The 19470-nt window shown below is 37.7% G+C and overlaps 1 protein-coding gene across 8 annotated transcripts in view; it reads left to right on the forward strand.

Moving 5' to 3' along the window:
• LOC116574487 (histone-lysine N-methyltransferase SETDB2-like) overlaps positions 1 to 19470 on the forward strand; it is a 91193-nt gene that overhangs the window by 31652 nt on the left and 40071 nt on the right. For 7 of the 8 annotated variants that reach the window (XM_032315249.1, XM_032315244.1, XM_032315240.1 and 4 more), the window contains 6 exons: positions 1405 to 1968; positions 12666 to 12782; positions 13518 to 13687; positions 15769 to 15985; positions 16490 to 16589; positions 18767 to 18860. In XM_032315249.1, coding sequence (XP_032171140.1) covers positions 1405 to 1968; positions 12666 to 12782; positions 13518 to 13687; positions 15769 to 15985; positions 16490 to 16589; positions 18767 to 18860 — 1262 coding nt within the window. The remainder of the gene's footprint in view (positions 1 to 1404; positions 1969 to 12665; positions 12783 to 13517; positions 13688 to 15768; positions 15986 to 16489; positions 16590 to 18766; positions 18861 to 19470) is intronic. The other variant, XM_032315245.1, reaches the window with a different exon arrangement.

The following is a 19470-nucleotide window of genomic DNA, read 5'->3' on the forward strand; positions in this document are numbered from 1 at the left end:
ACACATTACAGAAGAAATCCAGTTGGCATAATTATTGCAGGATTCTTGATGAATAAGTTTTGTTTTGTTTTTTAGCTAGCCCTTCCTGGTTTTTACAAGCAAGAATTTCTAACCCAGCATGCCTAAAGAAGTAACATTCCTCAAAGTGCATGCTCTAAATGATAGGTGCTGTAGCACAGAGTTACAGCTATAATCACAACTTTCTGGGGATATTCTGAAATTAGGGGAAATTCTTCCTATAATAGGAAGAATATTTGGTCTTTGTCCTGGTCGCTCATTTAGCTTCTAATACTTTTGGAATTTCCTGAAGAATGAGTGTCTTTGGTATGCTAATGAAATGACTTGGTAATGCGCTCCCAGTTAGCTTCAGGGTGGAGGCTGGTCACGGAAAAATTAAACCTCCACTAGATGCTTGAAACTTGGGCACCTGGGTGGCTCAGTTGCTTACGCGACTGCCTTTGGCTCAGGTGTCTTGGGATCAAGTCCCGCATCAGGCTCCGTGCTCAGCAGGGAGTCTGCTTCTCCCTCTTATCCTCTCCCCTCTCATGCTTTCTCTCTTTCTCTCTCTCTCTCTCTCTCTCAAGTAAATAAATAAAATCTTTTTAAAAAAAGAAAGAAGAAGAAGAATGAAACTTTCAGTCCTACCTACCAGCCTCCAGTGAGGGAAGAAGGGCTGGAGATTCAGATAATCTCCAATAGCAAATGATTTAATCAGTGGTGCTTACATAGTGAAGTCTCCATAAAAACTTCTAAGTGGACAGGGTTCTATAAGCTTCCTAGTTGAAGGTTTTGAGGTGTTGGAAGGGTAGCACACATGGAGAGGGTAGGCCAGCTACATTCCCCTTCCCACTTCCCTTGCTCTATGTACGTCTTAACATGTGGCTATCCCTGAGCTGTATCTTTTATTGTAAACTGGTAATAGTAATTAAAACATAGTAATATTACTGTAATAGTAATTAAAGTGAATCTTTCTAGCAAATTATCAAACCTGAAGAGGGCATGTGGAAACCTCTGAGTAGGTCAGAGGTTTAGGTGGCCTGGAACTTACGTTTGGCATCTGAAGTGGGGACAATCTTGTTGGGACTGAGGCCTTTAACTTCTGGTATCTGAGGCTGGCTCTAGGCACATAGTGTCAGAACTGAACTGAATTATTGCACACTTAGTTGAAGAGGTGGACCTGGAAAAAGATACCATGTATTTGGTGTCCAGAGGGGGGAAAACCCTTGAGGTGTAACTTTTATATGGTTACAGAACATGATAAGTAAAATGTTCATATCAGAGTCTGGCTTGTTTTAGTGATATCTAAAAAAAATAGGAATTAATTTATACCTTAGTGTGAATTGTTTTTTAAAAATGGGGAATTACATATAATTGAGATACTAATGAGTAATTAATTTTAAACAGGTCCACAAAAAATAAGGAAATTCCTCCTTGGGCAAATAAGGTTCCATACATCAGAGAAAAGAAATCATCTTTGAATCTATCTTACCGAAGTCATGATTGCTCTCGAACTTGTCTAATGAAAGTACCACTAACCTTCAAGGGAGAAAACCCTCTGCAGCTACCAATCAAATGCCATTTCCAAAGACGACATGCAAAGACAAACTCTCATTCTTCAGCACTGCATGTGAGTTATAAAACCCCTTGTGGAAGGAGTCTACGAAACGTCGAAGAAGTTTTCCGTTACCTGCTTGAGACAGAGTGTAACTTTTTGTTTACAGATAACTTTTCTTTCAATACCTATGTTCAGTTGACTCGGAATTACCCAAAACAAGAAGAAATTGTTTCTGATATGGATATTAGCAATGGAGTGGAATCGGTACCCATTTCCTTCTGTAATGAGATTGACAATAGAAAGCTTCCACAGTTTAAGTACAGAAGGACTATGTGGCCACGTGCATATTACCTAAACAGCTTTACCAACATGCTTACTGATTCGTGTGACTGTTCTGAGGGCTGCATAGACATGTGAGTAGAAAAACATGGCATTTCAAAAAGTCTTCTGAATGTAGGGGTACTTGTCAGGAAGTCCTATTATGTATCAGTTTGTCTGTTTGTCAGTCTAAACTCTGTTCACTAGGAATCTAAAATGGAAAATATAGTCTATCACTAGCAATAGAAAAGAAAACTCTTTTCCAAATATTATAGTAATTTGAAAGTTATTTCTTCCAAAGATGAGTATTTCCTTTAATCTAGTACCATAATCATAATAGCAACAAGTCTAGCTAATGCCATGTAGCAGGGCCAGATACTTATAGTGTTACACATACACTTGTTACACAGGTGCTTTACATATAGTTTTTTCCGTAATCCTCACAAAACCCTGTGAAGTAGGTAATATTACTTCTGTGTTATAAGTGAGAAAGTTGAGAAGCCAATTTTAAGGTTATAGGGCAAACAAACTCAAGAGTCGGTGTTTGAACCCATGCTCTTTACCATTTTGTTATATGTCTTATTTTAATTTTACAAATAATTTCCTTGTTACTTCTTTATAAAGTCAGAGGTGCTTATAATTCATATTCTCATAAAATAGGCATTCCACTAAAAAAAAATGTTCTAATATAGTAAGAATTTGAAAATTTTATTTTAAGGGTATGTGAGATATATGTAGGTAGGCATATATGGAGTGGAGTTCTATTAAATACATTTAATTTAATGCAAATTTAGCTACCTGTACTAGGCAAAAGGAAAAGAAAGAGAAAAAGAAGTAATTTAAATAATATAGACAATAGTTTCACCATCTCAGTTAATTGAAGTATGAGAGAAGATATATAAATCTGTTACCTCAATTTGGCTCAGTTCCTTTAGGCCTGTCATAGAGCAAGTCTCTCACAGTGCCAGGTTTTATTCTGTTTTAAAATAAGGGTTTGTTTTGTTTTGTTTTAATATTTTGTCTAAATATAATTGACGTGTGGCCAAGCCCAGTCTCTCAGTGCTGGAGGAAAAAGCTGTTGCACAATGTTTACTTAATGGTCAGTTTATAAGATTTTTTTTAAAGAAACTTGACTTTATATGATTTTTTATAAAAATTTATCTGAGAGAAAAATTTTATTTGAGAGGGAGAGAAGAAGAGAGGAAGAGAGAGAATCTCATGCCCTGTGTGGACCCTAATGTGGGATGCCTAATGTGGGGCTCGATCTCATGACCCTAAGATCATAACCTGAGCCGAAATTGAGAGTCAGATGTTTAAACCACCCAGGCACCCCAACTCTATATGGTTTTTGCTTTAACACTGTAGACACTAACCTTGATATAACATGTATCACCATTATACATATTTTCATCTATATGTCAGAAACTAAAACAGAAATCACAAAAGCAAAGGCTGAAACCTGCTGGGATCTAGAAATGACACAAGCACTGTGGCTAGGGATTTTAACTCTTACTGGAGTGGGAATTAAACATGTCCCATGCATGGCAGATAGTGGGCACTGAGTTCTCCAGGGCATAGAAACAGGCAGGGGCCTCTACAGGACTGGAAAGTAAGCTAATTATCTCACATAGCCTAGAATGGGATTAACAACAACTGGTTTTAGAGCAGTGGAACCCATAGTCACAGCCAGAGCAATGAGGAAAGGAGTCAACATAAAGGAGCACCCAGGAGTAAACCGCATAGAAAGGTAGGATTTTAGTAGCACACAAAGATGTATAGGACCATGAAGGCAGCATGAGTCCCAACAAATGGGAGCATTCACACATGAAGAATCCAAAATAAATATGATTAAAAGAGACTTTATTTTTTTTAAAGATTTCATTTATTTGAGAGAGAGAGGAAGAAAGAGCATAGGAGAGCAGAGAGGGAAGGACAAGCAGACTCTAGTGAGTGCAGGCCTAACATGGGCCTGAATCTCACAACCCTGAGATCATGACCCAAGCTGAATTTAAGAGTCAGTTGCTCAACTGACTGAACCACCCAGGTGCCCCAAAAAGAGACTTTAAAATAGATATGTTTAAAATGTTCAGAGAGATTAAAATGTTAACATCCATGAAATAAGTGAAGGCTATTAGGGGGCCAGGGAAAGGTGTATATATATATATAAAAAAAAAATTGGAAATGTGGGAAATAAAACGTGTGGTCACAGAAATAAAAAAAACTAAATAGATGGACTCAATGGTAGAGCTCATATAGCTGGAGAATAATTAGAAAGCACTAGTGAGTTGCAAGACAAAAGAGATCTTTCAGAATGAAAAAAGATGAAGACTTGAGGAAGACAATTTACAGATTAAAAACTGTAAAGGATAAAATGAGAAACCCTAGAATATATCTGAGAAGAAGAAAAGAGCAACATTCAAAGAGCTAATAGCTGAAAATTTAAAAAGTATCTATGGTAAAGAATATATTCAAACACTGTCAGAAAAAAATTGACTAACAACACAGTTCTCATCAGAAATAAAGACAAAAACAGAGGCAGATTAGCTTAAAATGCCAAAGGCAAATAAATGTAAAACTGGAATTCTATACCAAGCCAGACCAGTCATTTGACAGGGTGATGTTCAAACAATTACATAGCCATTGAGGACATGCATACATATTTCCCAGCAATAGTACTTTTAAGTATATCTAGAGCATTGTTTTCCAAGCTACAGATTTAATGGGAGGTAAAATCATTAAAGCAATTGTAACTAGCATTTTTAAAATTTAAATAGTAAAGAAAATACCGAAGGGGGACTTGGCTGGCTTAGTCAGGAGATTGGGCTAATCTTGATTTCAGGGTTACATTTGAGCCCACGTTGGGTGTAGAAATTGCTTAAAAATAAAATCTTGGGGCACCTGAGTGATTCAGTTGTTTAAGCATCTGCCTTCGGCTTAGGTCATGATCCCAGGGCCCTGGGTTGGAGCCCAACATTGGGCTCCCTGCTCAGTGGAGAGCCTCCTTCTCCCTCTCCCTCTGCTGCTCCCCATGCTTGTGCGTGCACTTACTCTCTCTCTTTCTCTCTCTCTCTCTCAGTCTGTCAAATAACTAAACAAAATCTTTAAAAAAAAATCTTTAGGGGGGCCCGGGTGGCTCAGTCAGTTAAGTGTGTCTGACTCTTGGTTTCAGTCTCAGGTCTTGATCTTGGTGTTCTGGGATTGAGCCCTGCTTTGGGCCCCATGCTTGGCACTGGGTCTGCTTCAGATTCCTCTCCTACTCCCTCTCCCACTCATACTCACGTGCTCTCTCTCTCTCTCTCTCAAATAAATAAATCTTTAAAAAATAAATAAGTAAAAACAATAAAATATTTTTTAAAAAGAAACTACCCAAATATATCATACACAAAGGTAAAATTTCATGCCACTGTTTCAGTTTATACATACACATAGAGAAATATATTTGTATGCCTATATAGGATCATGAAGAAAATGTATTTCTTACTGTTGGTCCTTAGTCAGAAATCAGAGAGATCCTACTCTAGATATGCTTACACATATGCATAACAAAAAGCTATTAATTGCAGTATTGTTTGTAATATTTGAAAACTAGAAACAACTTAATTGTATACCAAGCAACTTCATTAAGCAACTTAATCGCTTATCCAAATGCTATCAAAAAGTTAAAAGGAATTGAATAGATTTGTATATAGCACATATGAGCCTCAAAAACATTTTGAATGAAAATGGCAAATTGTAGGATAATAACTATAGTGAATTTTTAAAAACAGTACAATATTTTGTTTGTAGGTACATACGCATGTAAAAGTATAAAGGATGCAGCACCAAACCTCTTGAGAGTTTAGTTTTATCTGTAATGTTTTATTTTTTAGAGATGATATATACAGTGTATATATAGTGTTTTTCTCCACATCTTTACCAACACTTGTTATTTCTTTGGGGTACTAAATATCCTGATAGGTGTGAGGTGATATCTCATTGTAGTCTTGATCTGCATTTCCCTGATGATGAGTGATGTTGAGCATCATTTCATGTGTTTGTTGGCCATCTGGGTGTCTTCTTTGGAAAAATGTCTGTTCATGTCTTCTGCCCGTTGGATTATTTGCTTTTTAGGTGTTGTATAAATTTTTAATATATTTTGGATAGTAACCCTTTACTACATATGTCATTTGCAAATATCTTCTCTCCTTTAGTAGGTTGTCTTTTAGTTTTGTTGATGGTTTCCTTTGCTGTATAGAAGCTTTTTATTATGGTGTAGTCCCAAAAGTTTATTTTTTGCTTTTATTTCCCTTGCCTCAGGAGACATATCTAGAAAAATACCACTTCAGCCAATGTCAGAGAAATTGCTGCCTGTGCTAAAACTCTCTTTTAGGAGTTTTTTGGTTTCAGGTCCCACGTTTAGGTCCTTAATCCATTTTAAGTTTATTTTTTATATATGGTGTGAGAAAGTGGTCCAATTTCATTCTTTTGCATGTAGCTGTCATGTTTTCCTGGCACCATTTGTTGAAGAGACTTTTTTTCCATTGCATATTCTTGCCTCTTTTTTCAAAATGTTGGTTGACCATATAATCATGGGTTTGTTACTGGACTTTTTATCCTATTCTGTTGATCTGTGTGTCTGTTTTTGTGCCAGTACCATTCTGTTTTGATTCCTATAGCTTTGTAGTATAACTTGAAATCCAGAATTGTGATCTTTTTCAAGCTTGTTTGGCTATTTTGTGTGTGTGTGTGTGTGTGATTCCATACAAATTTTAGGATTATTTGCTCTGTGAAGAATGCTGTTGGTGATTTTTAATATGAATTGTATTAAATCTGTAGATTGCTTTGGGTAATATAGACATTTTAACAATATTTGTTCTTCCAAGCCATGAGCATGGAATATCTTTCCATTTATTTGTGTCTTCTTCAATTTAATCAGTAATTTTCAGGGTACAGGTCTTTCATCTTGGTTTAGTTTGTTCTTAGGTATTTTACTATCTTGGTGCAATTGTAAATGAGATTGCTTTCTTATTTTCCCTTCCTATTGCTTCATGTAGAAAAATGCAATGGATTTTGTATCCTGTAACCTTACTAAATTCATTTATTAATTCTAGTAGTTTTTTGGTGGAATCTTTAGGGTTTTCTGTATATAGTATCATGTCATCTGCAAATAACGACAATTCTACTTCTTTCTTACCAATTTGAATGCCTCTTCTTTCTTTTTCTTGTCTGATTGCTGTGGGTAGGACTTCCAGTATTATGTTGCATAAAAGTGGTGAGAATGGACATCCTTGTCTTGTGCCTGATCTTAGAGGAAAAACTCTCAGTTTTACACCATTGAGTATGATGTTAGCTGTGGGTTTGTCAGTTATTCACTCATGGCCTTTATTATATTGAAGCATGACCCCTCTAATCCCACTGTGTTGAGAGTGGGGTTTTTTTTGTTTTTTCAATCACGAATGATGTTGAATTTTGTCAAATGCCTTTTGTGAATCTATTGAGATGATCCAATGATTTTTATCCTTCCTTTTGTTAATATAGAGTATCATGCTGATTAATTGCATATATTGAGCCATCTTTGCATCCAGGAATAAATCCCACTTGACCATGGTGAATGATCTTTGTAGTATATTGTTGAATTTGGTTTGCTAATCTTTTGTTGAGGATTTTTGCATATATGTTCATTAGCTACATTGCTCTTTTGTTTTCTTTTTTCCTAATATCCTTATCTGGTTTTGATACCTAGATAATGCTGGCCTCGTAGAATGTATTTGGATGTTTTCCTTCCTCTTCTATTTTTTGGAATAGTTTGAGAATAGGTGTTAACTCTTCTTTAAATGTTTAATATTAACTCTTCTTTAAATGGAGTTTTTGATTGACAATTCAGTTTTGTTACTAGTAATCATTTTTTCTATTTTTTCTTGATACTTATGGAAAATTATTTTTGTGAATTTATCGATTTCTTCTACATTGTCTAATTTGTTGGCTTGTAATTTTTCATAGTAATCTCATCTCTTATAATCCTTTGTATTTCTATGGTGTCAGTTATTAACCGCTTTCATTTCTTTCATTTTATTTATTTGAATCCTCTCTCCCTTTTTTTGATGAATCTGACTAAAGGTTTATTAATTTTTTTTTTCTTATCAAAAACCGGGCTCTTGGTTTCATTAATATTTTCTATTTTTTTCCTTGTTCTCTATTACATTTATTTCTGCTCTGATCTTTTTTATTTCCTTTCCTCTACTAATTTTGAGTCTTGTTCTTTTTCTACTTCCTTTAGGTGTAAGTTTAGATTGCTTGAGATTTTTCTTTTTTTTTTAAGATTTTATTTATTTATCAGAGAGAGAGAGGGGGAGAGAGCGAGCACAGGCAGACAGAATGGCAGGCAGAGGCAGAGGGAGAAGCAGGCTCCCTGCTGAGCAAGGAGCCCGATGTGGGACTCGATCCCAGGACGCTGGGATCATGACCTGAGCCGAAGGCAGCATTTCCCTCTTAAATCTGCTTTTGCTGCATGCCAAAGATTTTAGACCATTTGTGTTTCATTTGCTTAGAGGTATTTTTTAATTTTCTCTTTGATTTTTTCATTGGCCCATTGGTTGTTGTCTAGTAGCATGTTGTTTAACCTCCACATGTTTATGATTTTTCCACTTTTTTTCTTTTAATTGATTTCTGATTTCATTCCATTTTGTCAGAAAAGATGCTTGATATGATTTCAGTCTTAAGTTTATTGAGACTCATTTGTTGGGATATATGACCTGTCATGTGGAATGTTCCATGTGCTCTTCAAAACAATGTGTATTCTCTTGTTTTTGGCTGGAGTGTTCTGTATGTATATTTCAAGTCCATCCAGTCTGCTGTTCAAAGACACTGTTTCATTACTGATTTTCTGCCTGGATGACCTATCCATTAGTGTAAAGAAAATGTTAAAGTCCTCTACTATTATTGTATTACTGTTAGTTTCTCCCCTGGTGTCTGTTAAAATTTGCTTTATACATTTAGTTGCTCCAGTGTTGGGTGCTTAGATACTGAACAGTGCTATATCCTGTTGTTAGATTCATCCGTTTGTCATTATATAATGCACTTCTTTGTCTCTTAATACAGTCTTTGTTTTGAAGTCTATTCTGTCTGATACAAGTATTGCTACTGCAGGTTTGTTTGTTTGTTTTTCACTTCCATTTGCTTGGAATATCTTTTTCCATCTCTTCACTTTCAGTCTGTATGTATCTTTAGGTCTGTAGTAAGTCTCTTGTAGGCTGCATATAGATGGGTCTTGGTTTTTTTGATTTTTCTCTGTTTTTGTGGTTTTGTTTTGTTTTTGTTTTTGTTTTTTAGAGAGGGAGGGGAGGGGCAGAGGCAGAAGCAGAAGGAGAGAGAGTATCTTAAGCAGGCTCCATACCCAGCAAAGAGCCTTACATTGGGCTCGGTCTTACAATCCTGAGACCATCATGAACTGAGCCAAAATCAAGAATCGATCCTTAACTGACTAGGCCACCTAGGCCCCTGTCTTACCTTTTGATTGAAGCATTTAGTCTATTTGTATTTAACATAATTATTAATAGGCATGTACTTATTGCCATTTTGTTAATTGTTTTTGTAGTTCTTTTCCATTCCTTTTTTCTTCTCTTATTCTCTTTCCTTACGGTTGATTACTTTCTTTAGAGTTAGGCTTGGCTTTCTTTCTCTTTCTCTTTCTTGTCTCTGTTCTAGGTTTTTGGTTTGTGGTTACCACGAGGTTTATATATAACTTCCTTAGGGGTACCTGGGTGGCTTAGTCAGTTAAGCAACTGCCTTCAGCTCAGGTCCTGTTCTCAGGGTCCTGGGAATGAGCCCGCGTCAGTCTCCCTACTCAATGGGGAATCTATTTTTCCCAGTTCCTTTGCCTCTCCCCCCACACTCATTAGCTCATGTGCAAATTGTCTCACTCCCTCTAAAATAAATAAAATCGTGACATATAACATCCTAAGTGTGTAACAGTCTATATTAAGCTCATGGTCTCAAGTTTGAACACACTATAAATGAGCTTCATTTTAACTTCCCTCTCCCTCATTTTATATCTATGTTGTCATATTTTATATCTTTTAATTTTGTGAGTCCCCTTTCATAATTTTCCTCTAATGACCTTTTCTTTTCCACTTCAAGAAGTCACTTTAACATTTCTTGAAAGGTCAGTTTGATAGTGATAAACCCTTTAACTTGTTTGTCTGGAAAAATCTTTCTCTCTCCCTCAGTTCTGAATGATAATCTTGCCAGATAGAGTATTCTTGTTTGTGGATTTTATTCTTTAAACACTTTTTTTATTCTTAAGTTTTTGCTAAAAACCAGCTGATTGTGTTATTAGGTTTCCTTTGTATGTTATTTTTTTTTTTTAATTTATTTATTTGACACAGAGAGATCACAAGTAGGCAGAGAGGCAGGCAGAGAGAGAGAGAGGAGGAAGCAGACTCCCCGCCAAGCAGAGAGCCCGATGTGGGACTCGATCCCAGACCCTGAGATCATGACCTGAGCCGAAGGCAGCGGCTTAACCCACTGAGCCACCCAGGCGCCCACCTTTGTATGTTATTAATTGCTTCTCTCTTGTTGCTTTTTAAAATTCTATCTTTAATCTTTGACATTTTAATTATTATATGTCATGGTGTGTATCTCTACAGATTCATCTTGTTTGGAACTTTCTGTACTTTCTCAACCCGGATGTCTGTTCCTTCTCTAGATTAGGGAAATATTCAGTTGTTACTTCTTCAAATAAGTTTTCTACCTCTTTCTCTCTTCTGATTGCAGGACGTTTATAATTCAGATGTTTGTTCACTTGATACTGTCCAAAAGGCCCCTTAACCTATCCTCCTTTTTAAAAATTCTGTTATCTTGTCATTAATCAGCTTGGGTAGTTTCCATTACCCTGTCCTCCAGATTGCTAATATGTTCTTCTGCATCCCCTAATCTATTGATTCCCTCTAGTGTAGTTTTCAATTCAGTTATATTCTTCAACTCTGACTGATTCTTTTTCATATTTTCTATCTCTTGGATGAAGTTTTCACTGAGTTCACCCAGTCTTCTCTGCAATCTGGTAAACATCTTCATGATCGTTACTTTGAACTCTGTCAGGATATTGCTCATATCCATTTCATTTAGTTTACTTTCTGAGGTTTTGTGTAGTTCTTTGTTTGGAGCATGTTCCTGTTTCCTCATTTTGCTTGACTTTCTGTCTTTATTTCTATGAATTAGGCAGCATGTTTGCTTCTCCTAAACTAGAAGAAATGATCTTTGCATGGTTATGTCTATGGAGACTATGTACCTGGTGACTGGCTGGCTCATAGGAGCTGTGGCTGGCTATTGTGGGCTAGAGGCTGCAGGGGACCCTGTGCTGGGGCTGTTTTAGTGGGATGTCTGAAGCTGAAGTTGGTGCGGGATGAGCTGTCCTCGGGCTCTCAGTGCATGTAGCACATTGGCCAGATAGCTGAAGCTGAAGTGGGTATGGGCTGTAATGGTCCCAGGGCTCTTTACAGAGGGGGCACCCTGTGAGTACAGCTGAAAGTTAAGTGGATATGAGGCCAGGGGTCCCCATAGTTCTTTATTCAGGAGAGCTCTGGTAGGGTGGCAATGGCTGAGGCAGGGCATGAGTCAGGATGTTCTAGGATACTATGCACCAGGGATGCGCAGACATCATCTGGAGTCAAGGTGTTATGAGCCTGGGCTGTTCTAGGATACTTTGCACCTGTGTCATCTTGACACACCTTGAGAGATGGCTGGAGCTGTATTGAGTGTGTGCTTTGTGTGCTGTACTGGGGCTGCTTTGATGGGATGGCTAGGGCTGGTATGGGTTAGGGGCCCAGAGTTCACTGCAGTGATAGACCCACGAGGGTACCTGGACCTTTTCCCTGTCTGCAGTATCAAGGGAGAGGGGGAATATCAACCGTGGTGTTCACCAGCCCCTCTGACTTGGAGTGAGTTTCAGCAGCTCTCCTCCCATTTTGCATAGTTCTAGGGTTGAGTCCTTTGTATTCTAGTAGCTCTTTTAAACAGGCTTTTTTCTGTGCCCTTGCTGAGGTCGCAGGCGGACTAAGACATCCAGACCGTACTCTGATCTGTGCTATCAAGGTGGAGAGGAAACGTAAACTGTGGCGCTTGCCAGCCTCATAACCCAGACAGGATTCCAGCAGCTGCTCCCCTGCCAAATGGCAGGGGTCTAGGGCTAGTTCCTTTATATTTTAGTTGTCATTTTAAGCCACAGCTTTTTTTCTGTGCTCCAGGGCAGACAGATCTGCTCAACAGTCGCTCCTCATTGCAGTTCAAAGTGTCAGAGGTGGTGGGGGTTCCCTTCGTTACTGTGTCTCTGTCTCTCTCTCTCTCTCTGTGGTCTGTCTTTTGTGTGTGTGTGTGCAGAAGCTTTTCAGTCAGCCCTTAGTTCTTCAGGAGGCATTGCTCTATAATTAGGTAGATATAGTATGTTCACGGAGGGGGTGAGTTCAGGGTCTTCCTACATTGCCATCTTTTTTTTTTTTTCTTAAGATTTTATTTATTTGAGAGAGAGAAAGAGAGAGCATGAGAAGGAAGAGGGTCAGAGGGAGAAGCAGACTTGATCCCAGGACCCTGGGATCATGACCTGAGCCGAAGGCAGACACTTACACCAACCAGGCGCCCCAGTTTTTGTCCTTTAAAGAGATCTCTTCTTTAGGGAAGAAGTCCAACTGTCCATGAGCTAAGTGACTATTCTAAATACAATTACATTCTTTACTATATTATTTACATTTTTATCAAGACTCTCTTTACTTAAGTTGGTGCTTTTTTATTCTAACTTCTTGATCCATTGCTTTCCTTTTAGAACAAAATGTGCATGTCTTCAACTGACCGCAAGGAATGCCAGGACTTGCCCCTTGTCAAGTAATAAAATAACCACTGGATATAAATATAAAAGACTACAGAGACAAATACCTACTGGGTAAGATACCTTGAGGATTTATTGCAGGGTGTTTGTATTTTTGAAGGTGGGTACTTTATTGTTGTGGTCTGTAGTCTTACAGATATCATTAAATATTAATTTTTTATACCAAAAATATATATTAAGGAATAAAAAACCAAATTTATATATTGTTCTTGGAAATACAAGTCAGAAAAGAAAAAGAAAGAAAGAAATGGAAGTCAGAGAGCACACACAGCATGCATAGTGTACTTAAACACCCATCTGCTTTGAGTCTAGCTCTTACCCTCTAGGGTTAGACTACTTTGGGCAGCTCTTTCCCCACTGAGAAATAGAATTTGCAAAGCTAATCTAAGAATTGGGAATTTTCAAACTTTCAAAATTGTTGTTATTAAAAAATACAGAGAAATGGAAAAGCTTTCTTTTTAGATATTCCTTTCCCAGACATTACTAGACATTTTAAAAAAGCTAACATTTATTATGTGCCAGGCATTGCCGTAAGCACCTTGTAAATACTGACTCATTTAATCGTGAAACAACCCTACAACATAGGTACTATTATATATCCCGATTTTAGAAAATGGGAAATTGATAACTCATCCAAAGCTATGATGAGAATCCAGGCAGCGTAGCTTGGGGAGGCTTCACACTTAGTCTGCCTCCTGTCCTAAGTATTAGTGAGGTAGCAGTATAAACTGCTTTTGCTTTTAATTTAGGATATCTGATTGATTTTTTTCTTGCATATTTTATTGACAGCATTTATGAATGCAGCCTGTTATGCAAGTGTAATCGGCGAATGTGTCAAAACCGAGTTGTCCAGCATGGACCTCAAGTGAGGCTACAGGTGTTCAAAACTGAGAAGAAGGGATGGGGAGTACGCTGCCTAGATGACATTGACAGAGGGACATTTGTTTGCATTTATTCAGGTAAAGCAAAGGTTAATTATTCAAATTACTATAGTAAGATCTGCATTTCTGAATCTCCATTTTACTAAATCTTATAGCAAGGACAGGAGCAACAATATAGAGGAGGAGCATCAGAGGAGGGCAGGTGACTGGGAAATCGAGCACTCGCAGATGAGGAGACACTGGGTATTCCAGAAAAAACAAAATGCTCAGAGATAAAACTTGGGTTATTATGTGAGGCATTTTTTTTCTCTCCATCGCTATAGATGCTTTGGGATAAGTTAAGACTTTTTGAATAAGAAAGCTAAATGACTGACTTCCTAACGTAAAGATTATCAACCAAAGATGATCTTGTTCAATAATTTGAACTGTTAGAATTTAACAACTTAAGTCTGTAATAAATACCTGCACAAGATGATTCAGGCAGTGACTTTAAGCGGCTCCCTCCATTTCAGGGACTCAAGTTGCCCATCTCTAAGCAAAGCTTCCCAACCAGTGTTTTATGGTTGTGCCATTACTGATTTTTTCTGGTCACAACCCCTCGGCCAGAAACATCAGTTGCAGTAGTCTCAGCCATTTACCCTGGAGTATCAGGCAAAAAAGCCTCACTCCCTGTGTGTACCATGAAATGAGAAAGGTTGAGGATACATGGCTCTGGAACCAGTCTGAAGGAATTATGCTGGACCAAGTCTTGGCAGGAAGGCAGCAGAGACCAGAGCAACCACAACCATCCTCATCTGAAATTCCAGATTCATTTCAGTGAAAGCAAGAATTAGTATAATTCATAACAGCCACATTTGGATCCACATACTACACAATTTGCCTACACATTAATCTCTCATATTTCTAAAAATCACTCTTTGATGAGAGTCAGCTGCCTTATAAGGAGCCACATGGTGTCCAGGAAGTATCATTAGTTTTGTCCTCATTACTAGAAAATGTACTTAAGGTACCTCTCTAATTTAGCTGCTGATTTTGACTTGGTAACTATAGTTTTGAGTCCCTTAAAAGAAAATGCATAAACTTTAAGTTTTAATATTACACTAGAACTTAATATGAGAGCAATAGGCACAATTGCCTTACATTTACATAGGTCACTTTATTAAAAAATACAGGTTTTTTAAAAAGATTTTATTTGAGAGAAAGCAGGAGTGGGGATGGTGGGGGAATGGAAAGCGGCAGAGGAAGAGGGAGAAGCAGACTCCTTACTGAGCAGGGAGCCCAACATGGGGCTTGATGCCAGGACCCCGGAATCAGGACCTGAGCTGAAGGCAGATATTTAATTGACTGAGCCATCCAGGAGCCTTAAAAAAATACAAGTTTTAACTGATAAAGCATTTTAACTAGACTTTTTTTTTTTTTTAAGATTTTATTTATTTATTTGACAGAGATCATAAGTAGGCAGAGAGGCAGGCAGAGAGGAGGAGAGCAGGCTTCCTGCTGAATAAAGAGCCCGATGCAGGGCTCAATCCCAGGACCCTGGGATCATGACCTGAGCCAAAGGCAGAGGCTTTAACCCACTGAGCCACCCAGGCGCCCCTCAACTAGATATTTTAACTAGACACAAAAGCTGCTATGTTAAGAGTGGAGCTCCCTATGGGCTGCCCTTCATTTTATATCAGAACAGACAAATGCCTTTTTTCAATTTCTTATTTATTTATTTATTTTAATATTTTATTTATTTATTTGACAGAGAGACGGAGAGATCACAAGTAGGCAGAGGTAGGCAGAGAGAAAGGTGGAAGCAGGCTCCCTGCCGAGCAGAGAGTCCGATGTGGGGCTCGATCCCAGGACTCTGGGATCTTGACCTGAGCGGAAGGCAGAGGCTTTAACCCACTGAGCCACCCAGGCACCCCAAATGCCTTTTTTTTATATGGCCAGTGTTCTTTTGTATACTGGAAGATAGGAAGTCACTTAGTGGTCTTTTATTTATTGTTTCTTACAAGAGTTTCCTAGGGTGAGTTAATGTATTTATTTTCATTATAGAAATATGGTACATTTCACAGAGATCTTTAGTAATGGAGCAGAATGGAGATGTTCTTTTATTGTTTAGCAATTTTATTATTTTTTTTCTTAATAAACTCTTACTTTTTTTCTTTTAGGAAGATTACTAAGCAGATCTAACACTGAGAAACCTAATGCTATTGGTGAAAATGGAAAAGAAGAGAATATTATGAAAAATATGTTTTCAAAAAAGAGGAAAATAGAAGCTGCAGATTGTGAGGTTGAAGTTATCCCATTAGAACTGGAAACACACAAAAGTGCTGAGACTGAGGAGTATCTGCCTACGTTCAGTAATAATTTAAAAGAGCCTGTTATGTAAGTAAGATACTATGAACCCAGTCAAGATTGATCTGTATTATTGAACAAGAATGGTTCCTTTTGTTTCTGACTTCCCCTGCCCCCACTACTCCTATGTATCTCCTATATATCAACTTGCTTCACAGTTGTTAAGTTTAACTCTGAGAAATCTAGAATGCTTATATTTTAAAAACTAGCCAACATATTTATCTCCTCAGTGTCCTATTTGTGTCTTACTTTTAAAAGACTTATCCCTTTAATCAGAGTCTTTATGGATGTCACAACTTTTGCTGTCCTTTTTATTTTCTGTCATCTTATTCACAATCCTTTTCACAGATTCATTTTTAAAAATACTTCAAAATGATTGGCTCTAAAATATATTTCCTTCTTTAGTGGGAGATAAGCATAGGTGTTACTAGATTAATTTCTAAATGGATACTTATGTAACAGTGATACCTATATTTCAAGGTCCAGTAAAGAGAATTTTTAGTGATATATAGAATAACTTTTTTTCCTTTTCAGAGAAATGAAATGTAACAATATTTCAAGAATTCAATATCATTCAGTCATTAGAAGTCCTAAAGTGAAGACAGTCATTATTCAACGCAATGGGAAAAGGATGGTAAAAACTGCAAAATGTAGATGGGCCCCTTATGAGAACATTAACTGTGATTTCAACTTTGTCTTTTATTTAATTCCAGTTGTTTGTATAATTTAGTAATATGTGGGAATTCTTTTATTACTTTGGAAGGGACATACTGTTGAAGTATTAGGATCATGTTTTATTTACTTAGTGTCCTCCAGGGTCATTGGCCTGTTCCCAACTTAGATACATAAGGAGACTGTTGATCATGATCTGACAATGTGTTCCACTGAGACTGAGAGCTGTCTAGTTCTGAGAATTTATAGAAAAGCTAGAATGTTCCAGAGTTGGTAGTGATACATAATAAGAAAAAGATGGAGTAATTTAGGTTAAGAAGATAAAGTTGAGAGGCATAAGAGAAAGTCTAATGAAAGAATCATCCAGAACACACCATTCTACATAACTTCTGAAATGCCAATAGAGTATTACCCCCACCTTAAAAGACCACCAGAGACGTGAGTCAAAGCCAATCAGCAAGGGTCGTTTATTGCAGGTTCGAACCTGGACCTCTGCGCCGCTTGTTGCCCATAACGCCGGGAGGTCCGGAGCTGGGTCGGTGCAGGATTTTTATAGACAGATACAAACAAGTTTTGGGTGGGGCTGAGCTGATTGATTGATAGTTTGAACAGGCATACTTGGCGTCAGTGGATTGGGTCAGGGGACCCGCGTACGAAAGCAGACAAAGCAATCTTACAGAAGCAGAACTGGCCGGTTAGCCCACGCATGCGAAAAAAGCACTATCAGGATATTGAAGGCCTGGTTACTATCAAGTAAAGACAATTGGGAGTCTCCTGGTGGAATGTTACATTCCTGCTATCAAGCATCCTTGTTAATGAGATTTAGGTTTAGAAGAAATTTAACTTTATTTACTTTTCCTTCTACCTCCACCTCCTTCGGTTTTTTATGGAGGGGAGGGTGACATTAGGGCTTGAGGAACTGAGTCCTGTGTCCCTGGAAATTGGGCTATTGATAAGGTAACTTTTTTGTTTGTAAATCTCAAGGACATTTGCAAACCAAGGGAGACTCCTGTCTTGCAGGATTGTGATCTCAGCAAGTTAACCATTTATCATTTTATGGCAGTCAGGGGTGCCTGAGGAACGCCACACATATGGAGGGGAGTGGGTGAAGTGGGGGTGCAAGGCGCCAGCCTTTGCTTTGTCCTCAGCCAGCCTCCTGCTCCTTCACTTCTGAAGGTATAGTTTTCAGTCTCTACTGAGAAAAATTAGCCAGAGACTATAACTTGGAAGCAGTGAAAGATACAGGAAAAAGAACAAAGGAAGACATAAAGGTAGTTCACAGTAGGGCTTGTTGATAAAAAATAAAAATTCTGCCCTACGTGATGTGCCAATATTTGCCCTCTGCCAGCGATGTACATACAGTAAGTACCTCTTCAAGATCACATAATTATGAAAAGGTTAGTCCATTAGACCACATAGAACTCCAGCTCTGCTGCTTTCTACCTGGGTCACATGTCCATGTCTACATTTCTTTATCTGTAAAATGCGGAGAATATTATCTGTCTCAGAGTTAAGAGGATTAAATGAGAGAAGCTTCAGAAATTTGGTGTAGCATAGTGTTTGACACCCAAGTGCTCAATAAATGTTGACTATTTAAGTAAATTGAATAATAATAATAATAATGGTCAACACTTACTAAACACATAGTTGAGTGCCAAGTGTGGTATTAAACTTATGACCTTTTTAAAAGTTATCATTAACATATAAAGTGATTGCTGTATCTACAACTTGTAAACACTGGCAACTCCTTTGACCTCCTTGAAGTAAAAACTGGCCAAAGTGTGCTTTTATCTTTGTATATCTTATAGTTGAAGCCGAATTTATAATCTGGTATCAGAATTGAGGGATACAGACAGATGTCTTTGAAGTTTATTTTAAATTTTAATGCCTAAAGACTGTCTTCACAGTTTTGATAAATAAAGTCTGTAATTTGTGGCTTACTGGAGTGCCCAGAAGTAGAACACAGCCAAAAGGGCTCCATCACTCCAGAGATTTCTTATATCAGTGTTGAGTCTTCCAAAACTAATATGGTAGCTACAGCTTATGAAGACTGACACTTGACGAAAAGAGGTCTAACTGCTACATTAAATTGTTTATCCTGATCTAAAAGTAAAGACATCATACCTGTTCTCTTTTAAGGGATTTGCTTCCTCAGAGTCTGTCATCTCAGAAGATAATGATGGATTTAAACCAACCCAAGTACCTCTGAACTCCAAAGCCGAGGAAATGAAAAGTAGGCTTTGTTTCACTCTGTGATAGCCTGCCTCTTGTGCCTTTTTGTCTGTCTTGCTCAATACCTGTGGCTTATTTTCTTGAACTTAGAACAAACAAGCTGCATTCGTCATAAAAGTTATTACTTGGGTGGATCAGAGGGTGGCACACTATAATTTGTGGACCAAATCTGGCCTACCATCTGTTTATGTATGGCCTGTGAGCTAAGATAATTTTTACATTTTTAAATAACTTTAAAAAAAATAAGATGAATAATGTTTTGTGACAAGAATTATATGAAATTGTGTTTTCGTGTCCATAAACAAAGTTTTATTGGAGCATAGCCACTTTCATTAATTTACATATTATCTCTGATGACTTTCACATTACATCAGCAGAACTGAATAGTCACAACAGAGACTGGATGGCCCACAAAGCCTAAAATACTATTTGGCCCCTTGCAGAAGTTTGCCAGCCCTTGATCTGTTTTTGCCAACAGTGATTCTGAGGCATGGCAGGAAGAAGTGGAGTAGACAACTCTGAGTCTGCATAGTTCTCGGTGTTATCTGTGGCTTTGGAAGCATTGTACAAAGCAGCCATTTCCTCACTCTTTTAGGGGCTCCTTTAAAATT

The sequence above is a fragment of the Mustela erminea genome, chromosome 15 (assembly GCF_009829155.1).
Source record: "Mustela erminea isolate mMusErm1 chromosome 15, mMusErm1.Pri, whole genome shotgun sequence".
Classification (NCBI taxonomy): domain Eukaryota; kingdom Metazoa; phylum Chordata; class Mammalia; order Carnivora; family Mustelidae; genus Mustela; species Mustela erminea.